This window comes from Boleophthalmus pectinirostris, unplaced genomic scaffold (genome assembly GCF_026225935.1).
Source record: "Boleophthalmus pectinirostris isolate CB_2022bp ecotype Guang Dong unplaced genomic scaffold, ASM2622593v1 HiC_scaffold_8, whole genome shotgun sequence".
NCBI classification, from domain to species: domain Eukaryota; kingdom Metazoa; phylum Chordata; class Actinopteri; order Gobiiformes; family Gobiidae; genus Boleophthalmus; species Boleophthalmus pectinirostris.
In genome coordinates, this window is record NW_026571515.1 from 513850 (window position 1) to 533580 (window position 19731).

At 47.3% G+C, this 19731-nt stretch overlaps 2 protein-coding genes across 2 annotated transcripts; one reads left to right on the top strand and one right to left on the bottom strand.

Annotated features, from left to right (window-relative positions):
- Positions 1-2: 2 nt before the first annotated feature.
- LOC129412270 (collagen alpha-1(XX) chain-like) lies at positions 3-8959 on the bottom strand. Its single transcript, XM_055165543.1, has 7 exons — positions 8941-8959; positions 8658-8825; positions 6549-6668; positions 3912-4076; positions 3668-3832; positions 1617-1913; positions 3-136 (listed from the first exon to the last, which is right to left on the bottom strand). The coding sequence occupies exons 1-7, from the start codon at positions 8957-8959 to the stop codon at positions 3-5; spliced, it is 1068 nt and encodes a 355-aa protein (XP_055021518.1).
- Positions 8960-15706: 6747 nt separating this feature from the next.
- LOC129412271 (collagen alpha-1(XX) chain-like) lies at positions 15707-19226 on the top strand. The gene is made up of 4 exons (XM_055165544.1): positions 15707-15758; positions 17017-17312; positions 18730-18859; positions 19108-19226. The coding sequence occupies exons 1-4, from the start codon at positions 15707-15709 to the stop codon at positions 19224-19226; spliced, it is 597 nt and encodes a 198-aa protein (XP_055021519.1).
- The last annotated feature ends 505 nt before the right edge of the window (positions 19227-19731 follow it).

Below are 19731 nucleotides of genomic sequence, written 5' to 3' on the forward strand. Positions count from 1 at the left end.
CCTCACGTGTGGTGACGGTTCCTCTCAGCGCCAGCCCCACGTCGCGCTCGTAAACGGGGAAAATGGAGACGTGGTACAGAGTCTGAGACGACAGGTTCTGCAGGAGGACGGAGGAGGAGGAGCCTGGTACCACCACCTGAAACAGAACACACACCACACGTCAGATCTGCGGAGAGGCAAGCACCAGACCAGCACCGGAACTGAAAGAAAGAACAGAAAAGATCAAAACCGCCAACTGTTCTACTGACAAAATATTTAAACACACGACAGGCACGTTAGTCCTGGTTTAGTCCTGGTTTAGTCCTGGTTTAGTCCTGGTTTAGTCCTGGTTTAGACCTGGTTTAGTCCTGGTTTAGTCCTGGTTTAGTCCTGGTTTAGTCTGGTTTAGAGACTGGTTTAGTCCTGGTTTAGTCCTGGTTTAGACCTGGTTTAGACCTTGTTTAGACCTGGTTTAGTCCTGGTTTAGTCCTGGTTTAGTCCTGGGTTAGTCCTGGTTAGTCCTGGTTAGTCCTGGTTTAGTCCTGGTTTAGTCCTGGTTTAGTCCTGGTTAGTCCTGGTTTAGTCCTGGTTAGTCCTGGTTTAGTCCTGGTTTAGTCCTGGTTTAGTCCTGGTCTAGTCCTGGTTTAGTCCTGGTTTAGTCCTGGTTTAGTCCTGGTTTAGTCCTGGTAGTCCTGGTTTAGCCTGGTTTAGACCTGGTTTAGTCTGGTTTAGACCTGTTTAGTCTGGTTTAGTCTGGTCTAGTCCTGGTTTAGTCCTGGTTTAGTCCTGGTTCAGTCCTGGTTTAGTCCTGGTTAGTCCTGGTTTAGTCCTGGTTTAGTCCTGGTCCTAGTCCTGGTTTAGTCCTGGTTAGTCCTGGTTTAGTCCTGGTTTAGTCCTGGTTTAGTCCTGGTTTAGTCCTGGTCCTAGTCCTGGTTTAGTCCTGGTTAGTCCTGGTTTAGTCCTGGTTTAGTCCTAGTCCTGGTTTCCTGGTTTTTAGTCCTGGTTTAGTCCTGGTTTAGTCCTGGTTTTCGCTGGTTTAGTCCTGGTTTAGTCCCTGGTTAGTCCTGGTTTAGTCCTGGTTTAGTCCTGGTCTGGTTTTAGTCCTGGTTTAGTCGTTCCTGGTTTAGTCCTGGTCTAGTCCTGGTTTCGTCTGGTTTAGTCCTGGTCCTAGTCCTGGTTTAGTCCTGGTTTAGTCCTGGTTTTCCTGGGTCCTGGTTAGTCCTGGTTTAGTCCTGGTTTAGTCCTGGTTTAGTCCTGGTCTAGTCCTGGTTGTCCTGGTTAGTCCTGGTTTAGTCCTGGTTTAGTCCTGGTTTCGTCCTGGTTTAGTCCTGGTTTAGTCCTGGTCTAGTCCTGTCTAGGTTTCGTCCTGGTTTAGTCCTGGTTGTCCTGGTTTAGTCCTGGTTTAGTCCTGGTTTAGTCCTGGTTTAGTCCTGGTTTAGTCCTGGTTTAGTCGGTTAGTCCTGGTTAGCCCTGGTCTAGTCCTGGTCTAGTCCTGGTTAGTCCTGGTTTAGTCCTGGTTTAGTCCTGTCCTGGTTTAGTCCTGGTTTAGTCCTGGTTTAGTCCTGGTTTAGTCCTGGTTTAGTCCTGGTCTAGTCCTGGTCTAGTCCTGGTCTAGTCCTGGTTTAGTCCTGGTTTACCTCTTGTGGGTTCTGACTCTCTGCGCTGTGATACACGACTCTGTACTGCTGCACGTTGGCGTGGCGGAGGTCGGGGGCGGGTCCAGTGCAGCCGGACGCTCCGGGACTCGAGTTCGGAGAAGCGCAGGTCCGTGGGGCTCGGCAGGTCCGGGTCTGGACCGGGATCTGGACCGGGATCTGGACCGGGGTCTGGACCGGGGTCTGCGCTTTGGTCTGAACTCGTGTCTAGACCAGGATCTCGGCCTGGGTCCGGTCTGGGGGCGGGGCCAGAGGAGGGGGTGGGGTCTGGCTCCACACCTGCGACAGACAGGAGCACGACAGGTGAGTGACAGGTGACGGACAGGTGAATGACAGGTGAATAACAGGTGAGTGACAGGTGACGGACAGGTGATGGATAAGTGAGTGACAGGTTAATGACAGGTGAGGGACAGGTGAGGGACAGGTGAGTGACAGGTGACAGACAGGTGAGGGACAGGTGAGTGACAGGTGACAGGAGCAGGTGAGGGACAGGTGAGACAGGTGACAGTGACAGGTGACAGTGACAGGTGAGTGACAGGTGACAGACAGGTGAGGGACAGGTGAGAGACAGGTGAGTGACAGGTGAGGGACAGGTGAGTGACAGGTGACAGGTGACAGGTGACAGGTGAGAGGGACAGGTGAGTGACAGGTGAGGGGTGAGTGACAGGTGAGTGACAGGTGAGAGGCAGACAGGTGAGTGACAGGTGACAGACAGGTGAGGGACAGGTGACAGGACAGGTGAGGACAGGTGAGGGACAGGTGACAGACAGGTGAGGACAGGTGAGACAGGTGACAGGTGACAGGTGAGGGACAGGTGACAGACAGTGACAGTGACAGGGAGGTGACAGGTGACAGACAGGACAGGTGAGGGACAGGTGACAGGTGACAGGACAGGTGTGACAGGTGACAGGACAGGTGATGACAGGTGACAGGTGGGACAGTGAGTGACAGGTGAGGGACAGGTGAGAGACAGGTGAGTGACAGGTGACAGACAGGTGAGGGACAGGTGACAGACAGGTGAGTGACAGGTGACAGACAGGTGAGGACAGGTGACAGACAGGTGACGACAGGTGAGACAGGTGACAGACAGGTGACGGACAGGTGAGTGACAGGTGACAGACAGGTGAGTGACAGGTGACAGACAGGTGAGTGACAGGTGAGGGACAGGTGAGTGACAGGTGAGGGACAGGTGAGTGACAGGTGAGAGGACAGGTGAGGGACAGGTGAGTGACAGGTGAGAGACAGGTGAGTGACAGGTGACAGACAGGTGAGGGACAGGTGACAGGTGACAGAGAGGAAGGTGAGGACAGTGACAGGTGAGTGACAGTGAGAGACAGGTGAGGGACAGGTGAGTGACAGGTGAAGACAGGTGTGACAGGTGACAGACAGGTGAGGGACAGGTGACAGTGACAGGTGACAGGTGACAGGACAGGTGACAGGTGACAGACAGGTGAAGGACAGGTGACAGACAGGTGAGTGACAGGTGAGACAGGTGAGTGACAGACAGGTGACAGTGACAGACAGGTGAGGGACAGGTGACAGACAGGTGAGGGACAGGTGACAGAGACAGGTGATGACAGGTGACAGACAGGTCAGGTGAGTGACAGGTGAGTGGACAGGGTGACAGACAGGTGAGTGACAGGTGAGGGACAGGTGAGTGACAGTGAGGACAGGTGACAGGTGACAGACAGGTGAGGGACAGAGACAGGTTGACAGGTGTGACAGGTGAGAGACAGGTGAGTGACAGGTGAGGGACAGGTGATACTTAAAAACTCTTGGGTATAAACAGTAACACATGTCACTCTCTGTGCTGAGTCCCTCCCCCTTCAGAGCATCACACTCACACTGATGAAACTCCTGCACATCAGTTTGTCCAGTTGTTGTGTTCAGTTTTGTGTTGTGTTTTTTGTGTTTTTATGGAGAGTTGTGATGTGGGAGCCTGGGGGGCGGAGCCTCGTACAAGAGGTGTGGCTTGTACTGCAAACTGTAATGTCTTATTTTAATGTTCATTCTCTGTATAAAGTGTGACTCACGTTTGGCGTTGGCGTTGCTGCGCTCGTGGATTCGCACACACAGGATGTGCACGAGGCGAGACACCAGTTTACTGAGGAGGGGGAAGTCGTTGACGTTGTACATGTTTAACTCCTCTGGACCCGACGCCACCTGCAGCAGCTCCGCCTCGTCCGCGTTCTTCACTCCTGAAACCGCGTCACATCAGAGAGTCACCGCCGCTCTACTAGCCCCGCCCCCCTCTCCCGGCCCCGCCCCCTCCCGTACCCACGGCGATGATCTCGGCGCCGCTGTTCTTCAGTTTGGTGGCGGCTGAAATGGCGTCGTCCTGAGATTTTCCGTCGGTCAGAAGAATCAGGAACAGAGGAACGTCCGAGCGCCTTCCAGACGCCGCCGTCATACTGTGCTCCATCACGTGAAGAAGAGCCTGACCTGCAACACACACCCCCACGTCACATCTGGACGGAGACAGAGACAGAGGGAACATCTGGACAGAGACAGAGGGAACATCTGGACAGAGACAGAGGGAACATCTGGACAGAGACAGAGGGAACATCTGGACAGAGACAGAGGGAACATCTGGACAGAGACAGACAGAGGAGAACATCTGGACAGAGACAGAGGGAAACATCTGGACAGAGACAGAGGGAACATCTGGACAGAGACAGAGACAGGACAGGGAGAGACAGTCTGGACAGAGACAGAGACAGAGGGAACATCTGGACAGAGACAGAGGGAACATCTGGACAGAGACAGAACAGACATCTGGACAGAGACAGAGACAGAGAGACAGAGAGCAAACACAGACTGTATCATAGATCAGAGTGACGTCGTGACGTCGTGACGTCGTGGCGTCGTGACGCCGTGACGTCGTGACGCGTCGTGGACGTCGTGACGTCGTGCTCGTCAGATGAAGCTGTGATGGACATTTCTCCTGTGGAAACATCTCAGTGGGTTTTTGTGACGTCCACATGTGACCAGAGCCTCTTCCACATGTGTAAAGACCCAGTGTGACGTTCTCCACCCTCAGGAAACTCACTGCCGTCTTAAGGTCGTTTTATATTTCTGCATGGACTCCTGGTTTAGTCCTGGTTAGACCTGGTTTAGACCTGGTTTAGACCTGGTTTAGTCCTGGTTTTAGTCCTGTTTAGTTTAGTCCTGGTTTAGACCTGGTTTAGTCCTGGTTTAGTCCTGGTTTTAGTCCTGTTTAGTCCTGGTTTACCTGGTTTAGTTTGGTTTAGTCCTGGTTTAGTCCTGGTTTAGACCTGGTTTAGTGGTTTAGTCCTGGTTTAGTCCTGGTTTTAGACCTGGTTTAGTCCTGGTTTAGACCTGTTTAGACCTGGTTTAGTCCTGGTTTAGTCCTGGTTTAGAGTTTTATTCCTGGTTTAGTCCTGGTTTAGACCTGGTTTAGGGTTTACCTGGTTTTTTAGTTTAGTCCTGGTTTAGTCCTGGTTTAGTCCTGGTTAGTCCTGGTTTAGTCCTGGTTTAGTCCTGGTTTAGTCCTGGTTTAGTCCTGGTTTAGTCCTGGTTTAGTCCTGGTTTAGTCCTGGTTCAGTCCTGGTTTAGTCCTGGTTTTTAGTCCTGGTTTAGTCCTGGTTTAGTCCTGGTTTAGTCCTGGTTTAGTCCTGGTTTAGTCCTGGTTTAGTCCTGGTTTAGTCCTGGTTTAGTCCTGGTTTAGTCCTGGTTTAGTCCTGGTTTAGTCCTGGTTTAGTCCTGGTTTAGTCCGGTTTAGTCCTGGTTTATTTGAAACGTGTCCTGGTTTAGTCACTTATTTCTTTTAAAAACTCAGAGTTCAGATGTTTCTGTTTTCCTAAAATTCATCAATTTCACAAATAAATTAATTATTTATTTTTTTTCTTCAGAATCTATATTTTTTTCATAGATTCCAGTTGTTTGGAGCAAATTTGGAGTTCCATATTTTTCTGACCATGAGTATCATAGCAACCAACGAGCCAATCAGGAGCGAGACTGTAGATCACAGGTGTCAAACATGTGGCCTGGGGGCCAGATCCGGCCCTCCAAGACCTTTATTCTGGCCCTCAGCTGATTTTCTACTAAATATTTTAATTCTATTTTTTATTAAAATGTTGTTAATTTTGTGTGGTGTTTATCACAGCAGCGTCTCCAGCGTCTCTGTACGTGGCCCCTCCCACCAGAGTCTCTGTACGTGGCCCCTCCCACCAGAGCAGCACAAATGAAGACTTGTCTCTTTCCAAACGCTCTTAAAGGACGATGGTTTTGACTGTTGACCGTGACACCCTCATCAGAAAAATGTCCAACATGAGAAAAGTGGAGCCGAGTGCAGGATTTTACAACAAAAATGAACTTATTCTGTTTACAGACAAGTTCATGTTCAAACTTTGTGTTGAAATTGTATTTTTCTTCAAGTTTCAGGTTGTTCATAATATTATAATATTTAGTAAAAGAAAGAGTTCATCAATTCAAAAAGATTTGTGTAATAGATTTGTGTTTCTCTGCACAAATATTTGAACTTCTTGTTATTTTTGGGGTTTATATGACATGAGTTTCTGATCCGGACACTTTGGATCAAAGTCGGTTGGACTCGACCCCCGGAACAACATGAGTTGGACTCTTCTGCTGTAGAGGGTAACGCCCCCTCCTGCCCACACCACTGGTTTAAACGCTGTCAATCAAACCTGTTGCTAACGGTAGTGGGAGGGGCCTCGGGGGGAGAGAAGGCGCCTGATTGGTCGGTTCTTAATGTTCAGATCTGGATTTGGGACAAACTGTTGAAAGCCCCGAGCGGTGAGAGAGAAGATCCTGGAGCAGCAGGTCCAGAGGGAAGAGTGAGGAGCTTTTACACACAAACTGAGCTGGAGCCAGAGTCCGTGGAGCCCGATCGCAGCCGCGCTCACTTCCTGTGGTCGGACGTCGGGTTCTCACCTGTGAACGTGTTTCCTCCCTTGTATCTGAAGCTGCGCACGGCCTCCAGCAGATCCTCCTTCTGCGTGAAGTTGTTCAGGTTCCACTCGGTTCTGGGGTCGGAGCTGTACTGGGTCAGACCTGCACACAAACAACAGAACATCAGAACATCAGAACATCAGAACAACAGAACATCAGAACAACAGAACATCAGAACATCAGAACATCAGAACATCAGAACATCAGAACATCAGAACAACAGAACAGAACATCAGAACATCAACAACAGAACATCAGAACAACAGAACATCAGAACAAACAGAACAACATCAGAACATCAAACATCAGAACAACAGAACATCAAAACATCAGAACAACAGAACATTCAGAACAACATCAGAACAACAGAACATCAGAACATCAGAACAACAGAACATCAGAACATCAGAACATCAGAACATCAGAACATCAGCAAACATCAGAACACAGAACAACAGAACATCAACAGAACATCAGAACATCAGAACACCAGAACACCAGAACATCAGAACATCAGAACATCAGAACATCAGAACAACAGAACATCAGAACATCAGAACACCAGAACACCAGAACATCAGAACATCAGACAGAACATCACAACCAGAACATCAGAACATCAGAACATCAGAACATCAGAACATCAGAACATCAGAACATCAGAACAACAGAACATCAGAACATCAGAACATCAGAACATCAGAACATCAGAACATCAGAACATCAGAACATCAGAACATCAGAACATCAGAACATCAGAACAACAGAACATCAGAACATCAGAACATCAGAACATCAGAACATCAGAACGAGTTCCACCTTATGATGTCATCATGTGGTGATACAGGAAGTGCTCCACTGTGTTTTTAAACTCCACACTTCACCTTCACTAGAATCACCTGGAACATTTCAGTCGTGGAGTCGCCAAATCTGGACTGAACTACAGAGAAAAGGAAACGACCACTTCATGACATCACAAGGTGGAACTGGTTTAATTTAGTCCTGGTTTAGTTCTGGTTTAGTCCTGGTTTAGTTCTGGTTTAGTCCTGGTTTAGTTCTGGTTTAGTCGGTTTAGTCCTGGTTTAGTTCCTGGTTTAGTTTGGTTTAGTCCTGGTTTAGTCCTGGTTTAGTCCTTGGTTTAGTTCTGGTTTAGTCCTGGTTTAGTCCTGGTTAGTCCTGGTTTAGTCCTGGTTTAGTCCTGGTTTAGTCTGGTTTAGTTCTGGTTTAGTTTTAGTCCTGGTTTAGTTTCTGGTTTAGTCCTGGTTTAGTCCTGGTTTAGTCCTGGTTTAGTCCTCTGGTTTAGTTCTGGTTTAGTAGTCCTGGTTTAGTCCTGGTTTAGTTCTGGTTTAGTTCTGGTTTAGTTTCTGGTTTAGTCCTGTTTAGTCCTGTTTAGTTCTGGTTTAGTTCTGGTTTAGTCCTGGTTTAGTCCTCTGGTTTAGTTCTGGTTTAGTCCTGGTTTCTGGTTTAGTAGTTCTGGTTTTAGTTCTGGTTTAGTCCTGGTTTAGTTCCTGGTTTAGTCCTGTTTAGTTCTGGTTTAGTTCTGGTTTAGTCCTGGTTTAGTTTAGTTCTGGTTTAGTTCTGGTTTAGTTTCTGGTTTAGTCCTGGTTTAGTCCTGGTTTAGTCTGGTTTAGTCTGGTTTAGTCCTGGTTTAGTTCCTGGTTTAGTCCTGGTTTTAGTCTGGTTTAGTCCTGGTTTAGTCCTGGTTTAGTCCTGGTCTGGTTTAGTTCTGGTTTAGTTCCTGGTTTAGTTCTGGTTTAGTTTGGTTTAGTCTGGTTTAGTCCTGGTTTAGTCCTGGTTTAGTTCCTGGTTTAGTCCTGGTTTAGTCCTGGTTTAGTCTGGTTTAGTTCTGGTTTAGTCCTGGTTTAGTCCTGGTTTAGTCTCTGGTTTAGTAGTTCTGTTGTGTACAAACACAGGTCTGTTTGAGGAGGAAGTTCATTAGGAGAGTTAGAAGTTAGAAGTTCTGGTTTATTAGAACATTGGAACATTAGAAGATTAGAAGATTAGAACATTGGAACATTAGAAGATTAGAACATTGGAACATTAGAAGATGGATTAAAGCTTCAGGAGGTTTTAGATCAAACGGTGTCTGACCGATCTGGACGTGTTTGGGTCCGATGTGGAACGGGACCATCAGAGCCTCCAGAAAGTCTCGCACTCGTCTGAAGTTTGTGCGTCCGATGCTCCAGGAACCGTCCACCAGGAACAAGATGTCGGCCGCCGCGTCGCCGTGGCAGCGGAACGGCCGTCGAACCCACGGACCTGAGGGACAGAAGAACGAGAAGCTCAGGAAAATGGAAGATCATTTGTTCCATCAGATTTTTAATTTTAAATATTGTTGAATTTCTCACTTTGAATTTTTTAACTTTGAAAAAACATGTTTGAATTATCTTCATTCTGAATTTGACTTTTAAGTGAAATCTTCAGTGTCAAATTCAAAACTAAAATATTCAGCACAAATATTTTCAAGCCTCAAATTCAATAATAAAATTCAGAGATTAAAATTCGCAGTGTGAAATTTCACAGACACTAAACCAGGACTAAACCAGAACTAAACCAGAAACTAAACCAAACTAAACAGGTCTAAACCAGGACAAACCAGGTCTAAACCAGGTCTAAACCAGAACTAAACCAGGACTAAACCAGGACTAAACCAGAACTAAACCAGAACTAAACCAGAACTAAACCAGGTCTAAACCAGAACTAAACCAGGTCTAAACCAGGTCTAAACCAGAACTAAACCAAGACTAAACCAGGACTAAACCAGGTAAACCAGGTAAACCAGGAAACCAGGTCTAAACCAGGACTAAACCAGGAACTAAACCAGGAAACCAGGACTAAACAGGTCTAAAACAGGACTAAACAGGTCTGAACCAGGTCTAAACCAGACTAAACAGGTCCCAGGACTAAACCAGGGACTAAAACAGGACTAAACTAAACCAGGTCTAAACCAGGACTAAACAGGACTAAACCAGACTAAACCAGGACTAAACCAGGACTAAAAGGACTAAACCAGGTCTAAACCAGGTCTAACCAGGAAACCAGGACTAAACCAGGAACTAACCAGGACTAAACCAGGTCTAAACCAGACTAAACCAGGTCTGAAAACCAGAACCAGGTCTAAACAGGACTAAACCAGGACTAACGACTAAACCAGAACCACTAAACCAGGACTAAACCAGGACTAAACCAGGACTAAACCAGAAACTAAACCAGGTCTGAACCAGGTCTAAACCAGGACTAAACCAGGACTAAACCCAGACTAAACCAGGTCTAAACCAGGACTAAACCAGGTCTAACCAGGTCTAAACCAGGACTAAACCAGGACTAAACCAGGACTAAACCAGGAGACCAGACTAAATCCTGCTGTGTGGACGTGTTTTTCTTCGTCTTCTTATCAATAATATTTTTAATTTGGTTCAGTAAAGTTTGGACTTTTTATTTTCTTTTATCAGACAAAACTTCTTATGTGAAGATTTCCTCGTCTTTGTTTCTCTACAACAAATCAAGTAATCCAAAGTAATCAGATTACATTACTCACTTTAAGTAATTTAATGGATTCTGTTACAAACTACATTTTGGTGTGAGTAATCTGTAATCTGTAGGGGATTACATTTGAAAAGTAACTTCCCAACACTGTATATTAGGTTTTTTTTCTACAGATTACAGATTACTCACCCCAAAATGTAGTTTGTAACAGAAATCCATTAAATGAACTTAAAGTGAGTAATGTAATCTGATTACTTTGGATTACTTGATTTGTGTAGAGAAACAAAGACGAGGAAATCTTCACATAAGAAGTTTTGTCTGATAAAAGAAATAAAAAGTCCAAACTCCAAATTATTGATAAAAAGAAACTCCACAAAAGATTAAAAGTCCTGTTTAGTCCTGGTTTAGTCAGGTTTAGTCCTGGTTTAGACCTGGTTTAGACCTGGTTTAGTCCTGGTTTAGTCCTGGTTTTAGTCTGGTTTAGTCCTGGTTTAGTCCTGGTTTAGTCCTGTCCTGGTTTCAGACTGGTTTAGACCTGGTTTACCTGGTTTAGTCCTGGTTTAGTCCTGGTTTAGTTCTGGTTTAGCCTGGTTTTAGTCCTGGTTTAGTCCTGGTTTAGTCTGGTTTAGTCCTGGTTTTAGTCCTGTTTAGTCCTGGTTTAGTTTGGTTTTAGACCTGGTTTAGACCTGGTTTAGCTTCCTGGTTTAGTCCTGTTTAGTGGTTTAGTCCTGGTTAGGTCCTGGTTTAGTTCCTGGTTTTAGTCCTGGTTTAGTCCTGGTTTAGTCCTGGTTTAGACCTGGTTTAGACCTGGTTTAGTTTGGTTTAGGTTTTAGTCCTGGGTTTAGACCTCCTGGTTTAGACCTCTGGTTTAGTCTGGTTTAGACCTGGTTTAGTCCTGGTTTAGTCCTGGTTTAGTCCTGGTTTAGTCCTGGTTTAGTCCTGGTTTAGTTCCTGGTTTAGTAGTTCTGGTTTAGTCCTGGTTTAGTGTCTGTGAATTTCACACTGGTTTTAATCTCTGTTTTATGATTTGAGGCTTGAAAATATTTGTGCTGAATATTTTAGTTTTGAATTTGACACTGAAGATTTCACTTAAAAGTCAATCAGATGAAGATAATCAAACATGTTTTTTTCAAAGTTAAAAAATTCAAAGTGAGAAATTCAACAATATTTAAAATTAAAATCTGATGGAACAAATGATCTTCCATTTTCCTGAGCTTCTCGTTCTTTGTCCCTCAGGTCCGTGGGTTCGACGGCCGTTCCGCTGCCACGGCGACGCGGCGGCCGACATCTTGTCCTGGTGGACGGTTCCTGGAGCATCGGACGCACAAACTTCAGACGAGTGCGAGACTTTCTGGAGGCTCTGATGGTCCCGTTCCACATCGGACCCAAACACGTCCAGATCGGTCAGACACCGTTTGATCTAAAACCTCCTGAAGCTTTAATCCATCTTCTAATGTTCCAATGTTCTAATCTTCTAATGTTCCAATGTTCTAATCTTCTAATGTTCCAATGTTCTAATCTTCTAATGTTCCAATGTTCTAATCTTCTAATGTTCCTCCTCAAACAGACCTGTGTTTGTTTCATTTACACAACCAGAACTAAACCAGAACTAAACCAGGACTAAACCAGAAAACTAAACCGACTAAACCAGAACTAACAAGGACTAAACCAGGACTAAACCAGGAACTAAACCAGGACTAAACCAACTAACCAGGACTAAACCAGAACTAAACCAGAACTAAACCAGGACTAACTAAACCAGGACTAAACCAGGACTAAAACCAGAACTAAACCAGGACTGAAACCAAACCAGGACTAAACCAGGACTAAACCAGAACTAAACCAGCTAAACCAGGACTAAAACCAGACTAAACCAGGACTAAACCAGAACTAAACCAGAACTAAACCAGGACTTAAACTAAACCAGTTCCACCTTGTGAATCATGAATGGTCGTTTCCTTTTCTCTGTAGTTCAGTCCAGATTTGGCGACTCCACGACTGAAATGTTCCAGGTGATTCTAGTGAAGGTGAAGTGTGGAGTTTAAAAACACAGTGGAGCACTTCCTGTATCACCACATGATGACATCATAAGGTGGAACTCGTTCTGATGTTCTGATGTTCTGTGTTCTGATGTTCTGTTCTGATGTTCTGATGTTCTGATTGTTCTGTGTTCTGATGTTCTGATGTTCTGTTCTGATGTTCTGATGTTCTGTTGTTCTGATGTTCTGATGTTCTGTGTTTCTGATGTCTGATGTTCTGTTGTTCTGATGTTCTGATGTTCTGTTGTTCTGATGTTCTGATGTTCTGATGTTCTGTTGTTCTGATGTTCTGTTGTTCTGATGTTCTGATGTTCTGTTGTTCTGATGTTCTGATGTTCTGATGTTCTGATGTTCTGTTGTTCTGATGTTCTGATGTTCTGATGTTCTGGTGTTCTATGTTCTGATGTTCTGATGTTCTGATGTGTTCTGATTGTTCTGTCTGATGTTCTGATGTTCTGTTGTTTCTGTTCTGTTGTTCTGATTCTGATGTCTTGTGTTCTGTTGTTCTGTTGTTCTGATGTTCTGATGTTCTGATGTTCTGATGTTCTGATGTTCTGATGTTCTGATGTTTGTGTGCAGGTCTGACCCAGTACAGCTCCGACCCCAGAACCGAGTGGAACCTGAACAACTTCACGCAGAAGGAGGATCTGCTGGAGGCCGTGCGCAGCTTCAGATACAAGGGAGGAAACACGTTCACAGGTGAGAACCCGACGTCCGACCACAGGAAGTGAGCGCGGCTGCGACCGGGCTCCACGGACTCTGGCTCCAGCTCAGTTTGTGTGTAAAAGCTCCTCACTCTTCCCTCTGGACCTGCTGCTCCAGGATCTTCTCTCTCACCGCTCGGGGCTTTCAACAGTTTGTCCCAAATCCAGATCTGAACATTAAGAACCGACCAATCAGGCGCCTTCTCTCCCCCCGAGGCCCCTCCCACTACCGTTAGCAACAGGTTTGATTGACAGCGTTTAAACCAGTGGTGCGGGCAGGAGGGGGCGTTACCCTCTACAGCAGAAGAGTCCAACTCATGTTGTTCCGGGGGTCGAGTCCAACCGACTTTGATCCAAAGTGTCCGGATCAGAAAACTCATGTCATATAAACCCCAAAAATAACAAGAAGTTCAAATATTTGTGCAGAGAAACACAAATCTATTACACAAATCTTTTTGAATTGATGAACTCTTTCTTTTACAAAATATTATAATATTATGAACAACCTGAAACTTGAAGAAAAATACAATTTCAACACAAAGTTTTGAACATGAACTTGTCTGTAAACAGAATAAGTTCATTTTGTTGTAAAATCCTGGCACTCGGCTCCACTTTTCTCATGTTGGACATTTTTCTGATGAGGGTGTCACGGTCAACAGTCAAAACCATCGTCCTTTAAGACGTTTGGAAAGAGACAAGTCTTCATTTGTGCTGCTCTGGTGGGAGGGGCCACGTACAGAGACTCTGGTGGGAGGGGCCACGTACAGAGACGCTGGAGACGCTGCTGTGATAAACACCACACAAAATTAACAACCATTTTAATAAAAAATAGAATTAAAATATTTAGTAGAAAATCAGCTGAGGGCCAGAATAAAGGTCTTGGAGGGCCGGATCTGGCCCCCAGGCCACATGTTTGACACCTGTGATCTACAGTCTCGCTCCTGATTGGCTCGTTGGTTGCTATGATACTCATGGTCAGAAAAATATGGAACTCCAAATTTGCTCCAAACAACTGGAATCTATGAAAAAAATATAGATCCTGAAGAAAAAAAATAAATAATTAATTTATTTGTGAAATTGATGAATTTTAGGAAAACAGAAACATCTGAACTCTGAGTTTTTAAAAAGAAATAAGTGACACACGTTTCAAATCAGAGTGACTAAACCAGGACTAAACCAGGACTAAACCAGGACTAAACCAGGACTAAACCAGGACTAAACCAGGACTAAACCAGGACTAAACCAGGACTGAAACCAGACTAAACCAGGACTAAACAGGACCAGGTAAACCAGGACTAAACAACCAGGACCAGGACTAACCAGCCAGGACTAAACCCAGGACTAAAAGAAAAACCAGGACTAAAGTAAACCAGACTAAACCAGGACTAAAACCAGGACTAAACCAGGTCCTAAACCAGGTCTAAACCAGGTCTAAACCAGGTCTAAACCAGGACTAAACCAGGAATAAAACTGGACTAAACCAGGTCTAAACAGGACTAAACCAGGTCTAAACCAGGACTAAACCTAAAACCAGGACTAAACCAGGACTAAACAGGTCTAAACCAGACTAAACCAGGACAGACTAAACCAGACTAAACAGGACTAAACCTACTAAACCAGGACTAAACCAGGTAAACCAGGTAAACCAGGACTAAAACCAGGTCTAAACCAGGACTAAACCAGGAGTCCATGCAGAAATATAAAACGACCTTAAGACGGCAGTGAGTTTCCTGAGGGTGGAGAACGTCACACTGGGTCTTTACACATGTGGAAGAGGCTCTGGTCACATGTGGACGTCACAAAAACCCACTGAGATGTTTCCACAGGAGAAATGTCCATCACAGCTTCATCTGGAGCAAACGCTGAGGACCACGACGCCACGACGTCACGACGTCACGACGTCACGACGCCACGACGTCACGACGCCACGACGTCACGACGCCACGACGTCACGACGCCATGACGTCACGACGTCTCATCACGATATCTACAGTCTGTGTTTGCTCCTCTCTCTTTCTGCTCTTCTGCTCCCTCCTCTCTGTCTCTGTCCAGATGTTCCCTCTGTCTCTGTCCAGATGTCCCTCTGTCTCTGTCTCTGTCCAGAGTTCCCTCTGTCTCTGTCCAGATGTTCCCTCTCTGTCTCTGTCCAGATGTCTCTGTTCCCTCTGTTCTGTCTCTGTCCCAGATGTTCCCTCTGTCTCTGTCCAGATGTTCCCTCTGTCTGTCTGTCTCCGTCCAGATGTGACGTGGGGTGTGTGTTGCAGGTCAGGCTCTCTTCTTCACGTGATGGAGCACAGTATGACGGCGGCGTCTGGAAGGCGCTCGGACGTTCCTCTGTTCCTGATTCTTCTGACCGACGGAAAATCTCAGGACGACGCCATTTCAGCCGCCACCAAACTGAAGAACAGCGGCGCCGAGATCATCGCCGTGGGTACGGGAGGGGGCGGGGCCGGGAGAGGGGGCGGGGCTAGTAGAGCGGCGGTGACTCTCTGATGTGACGCGGTTTCAGGAGTGAAGAACGCGGACGAGGCGGAGCTGCTGCAGGTGGCGTCGGGTCCAGAGGAGTTAAACATGTACAACGTCAACGACTTCCCCCTCCTCAGTAAACTGGTGTCTCGCCTCGTGCACCATCCTGTGTGTGCGAATCCACGAGCGCAGCAACGCCAAACGCCAAACGTGAGTCACACTTTATACAGAGAATGAACATTAAAATAAGACATTACAGTTTGCAGTACAAGCCACACCTCTTGTACGAGGCTCCGCCCCCCAGGCTCCCACATCACAACTCTCCATAAAAACACAAAAACACAACACAAAACTGAACACAACAACTGGACAAACTGATGTGCAGGAGTTTCATCAGTGTGAGTGTGATGCTCTGAAGGGGGAGGGACTCAGCACAGAGAGTGACATGTGTTACTGTTTATACCCAAGAGTTTTTAAGTATCACCTGTCTGTCACCTGTCTGTCACTGACCTGTCACTCACTGTCACTCACCTGTCTCACCTGTCCCCTGTCACCTGTCCCTCACCTGTCTGTCACCTGTCACCACTGTCACCTGTCACTCACCTGTCTGTCACCTGTCACTCACTTCCCTGTCACTCACCTGTCACTCACCTGTCTGTCACCTGTCCCTCACCTGTCTGTCACCTGTCACTGTCACCTGTGTCCCTTCACCTGTCACTCACCTGTCCACCTGTCACTCTCACCTGTCACTCACCTGTCTCACCTGTCACCTGTCTGTCCCTGTCACCTGTCACTGTTCCTGTCACCTGTCACTCACCTGTCCTCACCTGTCTCTCACCTGTCCTCACTCACCTGTCACTGTCACTCACCTGTCTGTCACCTGTCACTCACCTGTCTGTCACCTGTCACTCACCTGTCATTCACCTGTCACTCACCTGTCTCTCACCTGTCACTCACCTGTCACTCACCTGTCACCTGTCATCACCTGTCACTCACCTGTCCCTCACCTGTCACTCACCTGTCCCTCACCTGTCACTCACCTGTCTGTCACCTGTCACTCACCTGTCTTCACCTGTCACCTGTCACCTGTCACCTGTCACCTGTCTGTCACCTGTCACTCACCTGTCACTGTCACTCACCTGTCTGTCACCTGTCTGTCCTCACCTGTCCTCACTGTCACCTGTCCCTGTCACTCACCTGTCACTGTCTCACCTGTCATTCACTGTCACCTGTCACCTGTCCCTCACCTGTCCCTCACCTGTCACCTGTCACTCACCTGTCTGTCACCTGTCACCTGTCACTCACCTGTCACTCACCTGTCACCTGTCTGTCACCTGTCACTCACCTGTCTCTCACCTGTCACTCACCTGTCCCTCACCTGTCACTCACCTGTCTCTCACCTGTCCCTCACCTGTCTCTCACCTGTCCCTCACCTGTCTGTCACCTGTCACTCACCTGTCCCTCACCTGTCACTCACCTGTCTGTCCTCACCTGTCTGTCACCTGTCACTCACCTGTCCGTCACCTGTCACTCACCTTGTCCTCACCTGTCACCTGTCACCTCACCTGTCTGTCACCTGTCACTCACCTGTCCCTCACACTCTGCACTCACCTGTCCCTCACCTGTCACTCACCTGTCACTCACTTATCCATCACCTGTCCGTCACCTGTCACTCACCTGTCACTCATTCACCTGTCATTCACTCTGTCACTCACCTGTCACTCTCACTGTCTGTCGTGCTCCTGTCTGTCGCAGGTGTGGAGCCAGACCCCACCCCTCCTCTGGCCCCCCCCAGACCGGACCCAGGCCGAGATCCTGGTCTAGACACGAGTTCAGACCAAAGCGCAGACCCCGGTCCAGACCCCGGTCCAGATCCCGGTCCAGATCCCGGTCCAGACCCGGACCTGCCGAGCCCCACGGACCTGCGCTTCTCCGAACTCGAGTCCCGGAGCGTCCGGCTGCACTGGACCCGCCCCCGACCTCACGCCAACGCCAACGTGCAGCAGTACAGAGTCGTGTATCACAGCGCAGAGAGTCAGAACCCACAAGAGGTCAGGACTAAACCAGGACTAAACCAGGACTAAACCAGGACTAACTACCAGGACTAAACCAGGACTAGACCAGGACTAGGACTAGACAGGACTAAACCAGGACTAAACCAGGACTAACCAGGACTAACCAGGACTAAAACCAGGACTAGACCAGGACTAAACCAGGACTAAACCAGGACTAAACCAGGACTAAACCAGGACTAAACCAGGACTAAACCAGGACTAAACCAGGACTAAACAGGACGAAACCAGGACTAGACCAGGACTAAACCAGACTAGACCACGAACCAGGACTAACAGGACCAGGACTAGGACTAACCAGGACTAAAGGACTAAACCAGGACTAAAACCAGGACTAAACCAGGACGAACCAGGACGAAACCAGGACTAGACCAGGACTAAACCAGGACTAAACCAGGAAACCAGGACTAAACCAGGACTAGACAGACTAAACCAGGACGAAAAACCAGGACTAGGACTAACCAGGACTAAACCAGGACGAGGACTGGAAAACCAGGACTAAACCAGGACTAAACCAGGACTAAACCAGGACTAAACAGGACTAGACCAGGACTAAACCAGGACTAAACCAGGACTAGGACTAAAACCAGGACGAAACCAGGACTAAACCAGGACTAAACCAGGACTAAACCAGGACTAAACCAGGACTAAACCAGGACTAAACCAGGACTAAACCAGGACTAGACCAGGACTAAACCAGGACTAGACCAGGACTAAACCAGGACTAAACCAGGACGTAAACCAGGACTAAACCAGACTAAACCAGGACGACCTAAACCAGGACTAACCAGGACTAAAACCAGGACTAAACCAGGACTAAACCAGGACTAAACCAGGACTAACCAGGACTAAACCAGGACTAAACCAGGACTAAACCAGGACTAAACCAGGACTAAACCAGAACTAGACCACCAGGACTAAACCAGGACTAAACCAGGACTAAACCAGGACTAGACCAGGACTAAACCAGGACTAAACCAGGACTAAACCAGGACTAAAACCAGGATCTAAACCAGGACTAAACCAGGACTAAACCAGGACTAGACCAGGACTAAACCAGGACTAAACCAGTCTAAACCAGGACTAAAAACCAGGTCTAAACCAGGACTAAACCAGGGACTAAACCAGACTAAAACCAGGACTAAAACCAGGTCTAAACCAGGACTAAACCAGGACTAAACCAGGTCTAAACCAACTAAACCAGGACTAAACCAGGTCTACTAAACCAGGTCTACTAAACCAGGACTAAACCAGTAGACCTGTCGTAGTGTGTTTAAATATTTTGTCAGTAGAACAGTTGGCGGTTTTGATCTTTTCTGTTCTTTCTTTCAGTTCCGGTGCTGGTCTGGTGCTTGCCTCTCCGCAGATCTGACGTGTGGTGTGTGTTCTGTTTCAGGTGGTGGTACCAGGCTCCTCCTCCTCCGTCCTCCTGCAGAACCTGTCGTCTCAGACTCTGTACCACGTCTCCATTTTCCCCGTTTACGAGCGCGACGTGGGGCTGGCGCTGAGAGGAACCGTCACCACACGTGAGGGAATCAAACCCTCAACCTGCCCTTTCACAATAAAACTACCCTCTCTCTGTAGGAACTGCACTGTCTAATCTGTCCTTTCAAAATAAAAGTAGTCTCTCTCTGTAGGAACTGAGCTGTTTAATCTGCCCTTTCAAAATAAAACGGTTTCAATCCCAAATGACAAAATAAAAGCCCTGCAGACTCCCTCGTCCCTCGTCCCTCGTCTTCGTCCTCGTCTTCATCTGTGTCTCTGTGTCTTGCAGCGTCCCTGCAGACTCCCTCGTCCCTCGTCGTTTCGTCCCTCGTCTTCATCTCTGTCTCTGTGTCTTGCAGCGTCCCTGCAGACTCCCTCGTCCCTCGTCGTCTCGTCTTCGTCCTTTGACTCCCTGTGGGTGAGGTGGGGGGCGGCGCTCGGGGCGTCTCAGTATCTGCTGCTCTACTCGGCCCTGAGCCACGGAGAACCTGAGGACGCACGAGAGGTGAGTGTGTGTGTGAGTGTGTGTTGTTGTGTGTGTGTGTTTGTGTGTGTTGTGTGTTGTGTGTGTGAGTGTGTGTGTGTGTGTGTGTTGTGTGTGTGTGTGTGTGTGTGTGTGTGTGTGTGTGTGTGTGTGTGTGTGTGTGTGTTGTGTGTGTGTGTTGTGTGTGTGTGTGTTGTGTGTTGTTGTGTGTGTGTGTGTGTGTGTGTTGTGTGTGTTGTGTGTTGTTGTGTGTGTGTGTGTGTTGTGTTGTGTGTGTGTGTGTGTGTGTGTGTGTGTGTGTGTGTGTGTGTGTGTGTGTGTGTATGTGTGTGTGTGGTGTGTGTGTGTTGTTGTGTGTTGTGTGTGTGTGTGTGTGTGTGTGTGTTGTGTGTGTTGTGTGTGTGTGTGTTGTTGTGTGTGTGTGTGTGT

What these genes read in the sequence shown, in the direction of transcription:
- LOC129412270 (XM_055165543.1), bottom strand. An exon ending in GGGAGGAAACACGTTCACAG is followed by an intron (nt 4,077 to 6,548) that starts GTGAGAACCCGA and finishes TGTGTGTTGCAG; the next exon opens with GTCAGGCTCTTCTTCACGTG. An exon ending in CAGCAACGCCAACGCCAAAC is followed by an intron (nt 1,914 to 3,667) that starts GTGAGTCACACT and finishes TGTCTGTCGCAG; the next exon opens with GTGTGGAGCCAGACCCCACC.
- LOC129412271 (XM_055165544.1), top strand. Translation starts at nt 15,707, where the DNA reads ATGTGTTACTGTTTATACCCAAGAGTTTTTAAGTATCACCTGTCTGTC. An exon ending in AGAGTCAGAACCCACAAGAG is followed by an intron (nt 17,313 to 18,729) that starts GTCAGGACTAAA and finishes GTTCTGTTTCAG; the next exon opens with GTGGTGGTACCAGGCTCCTC. An exon ending in GAGAGGAACCGTCACCACAC is followed by an intron (nt 18,860 to 19,107) that starts GTGAGGGAATCA and finishes TGTGTCTTGCAG; the next exon opens with CGTCCCTGCAGACTCCCTCG.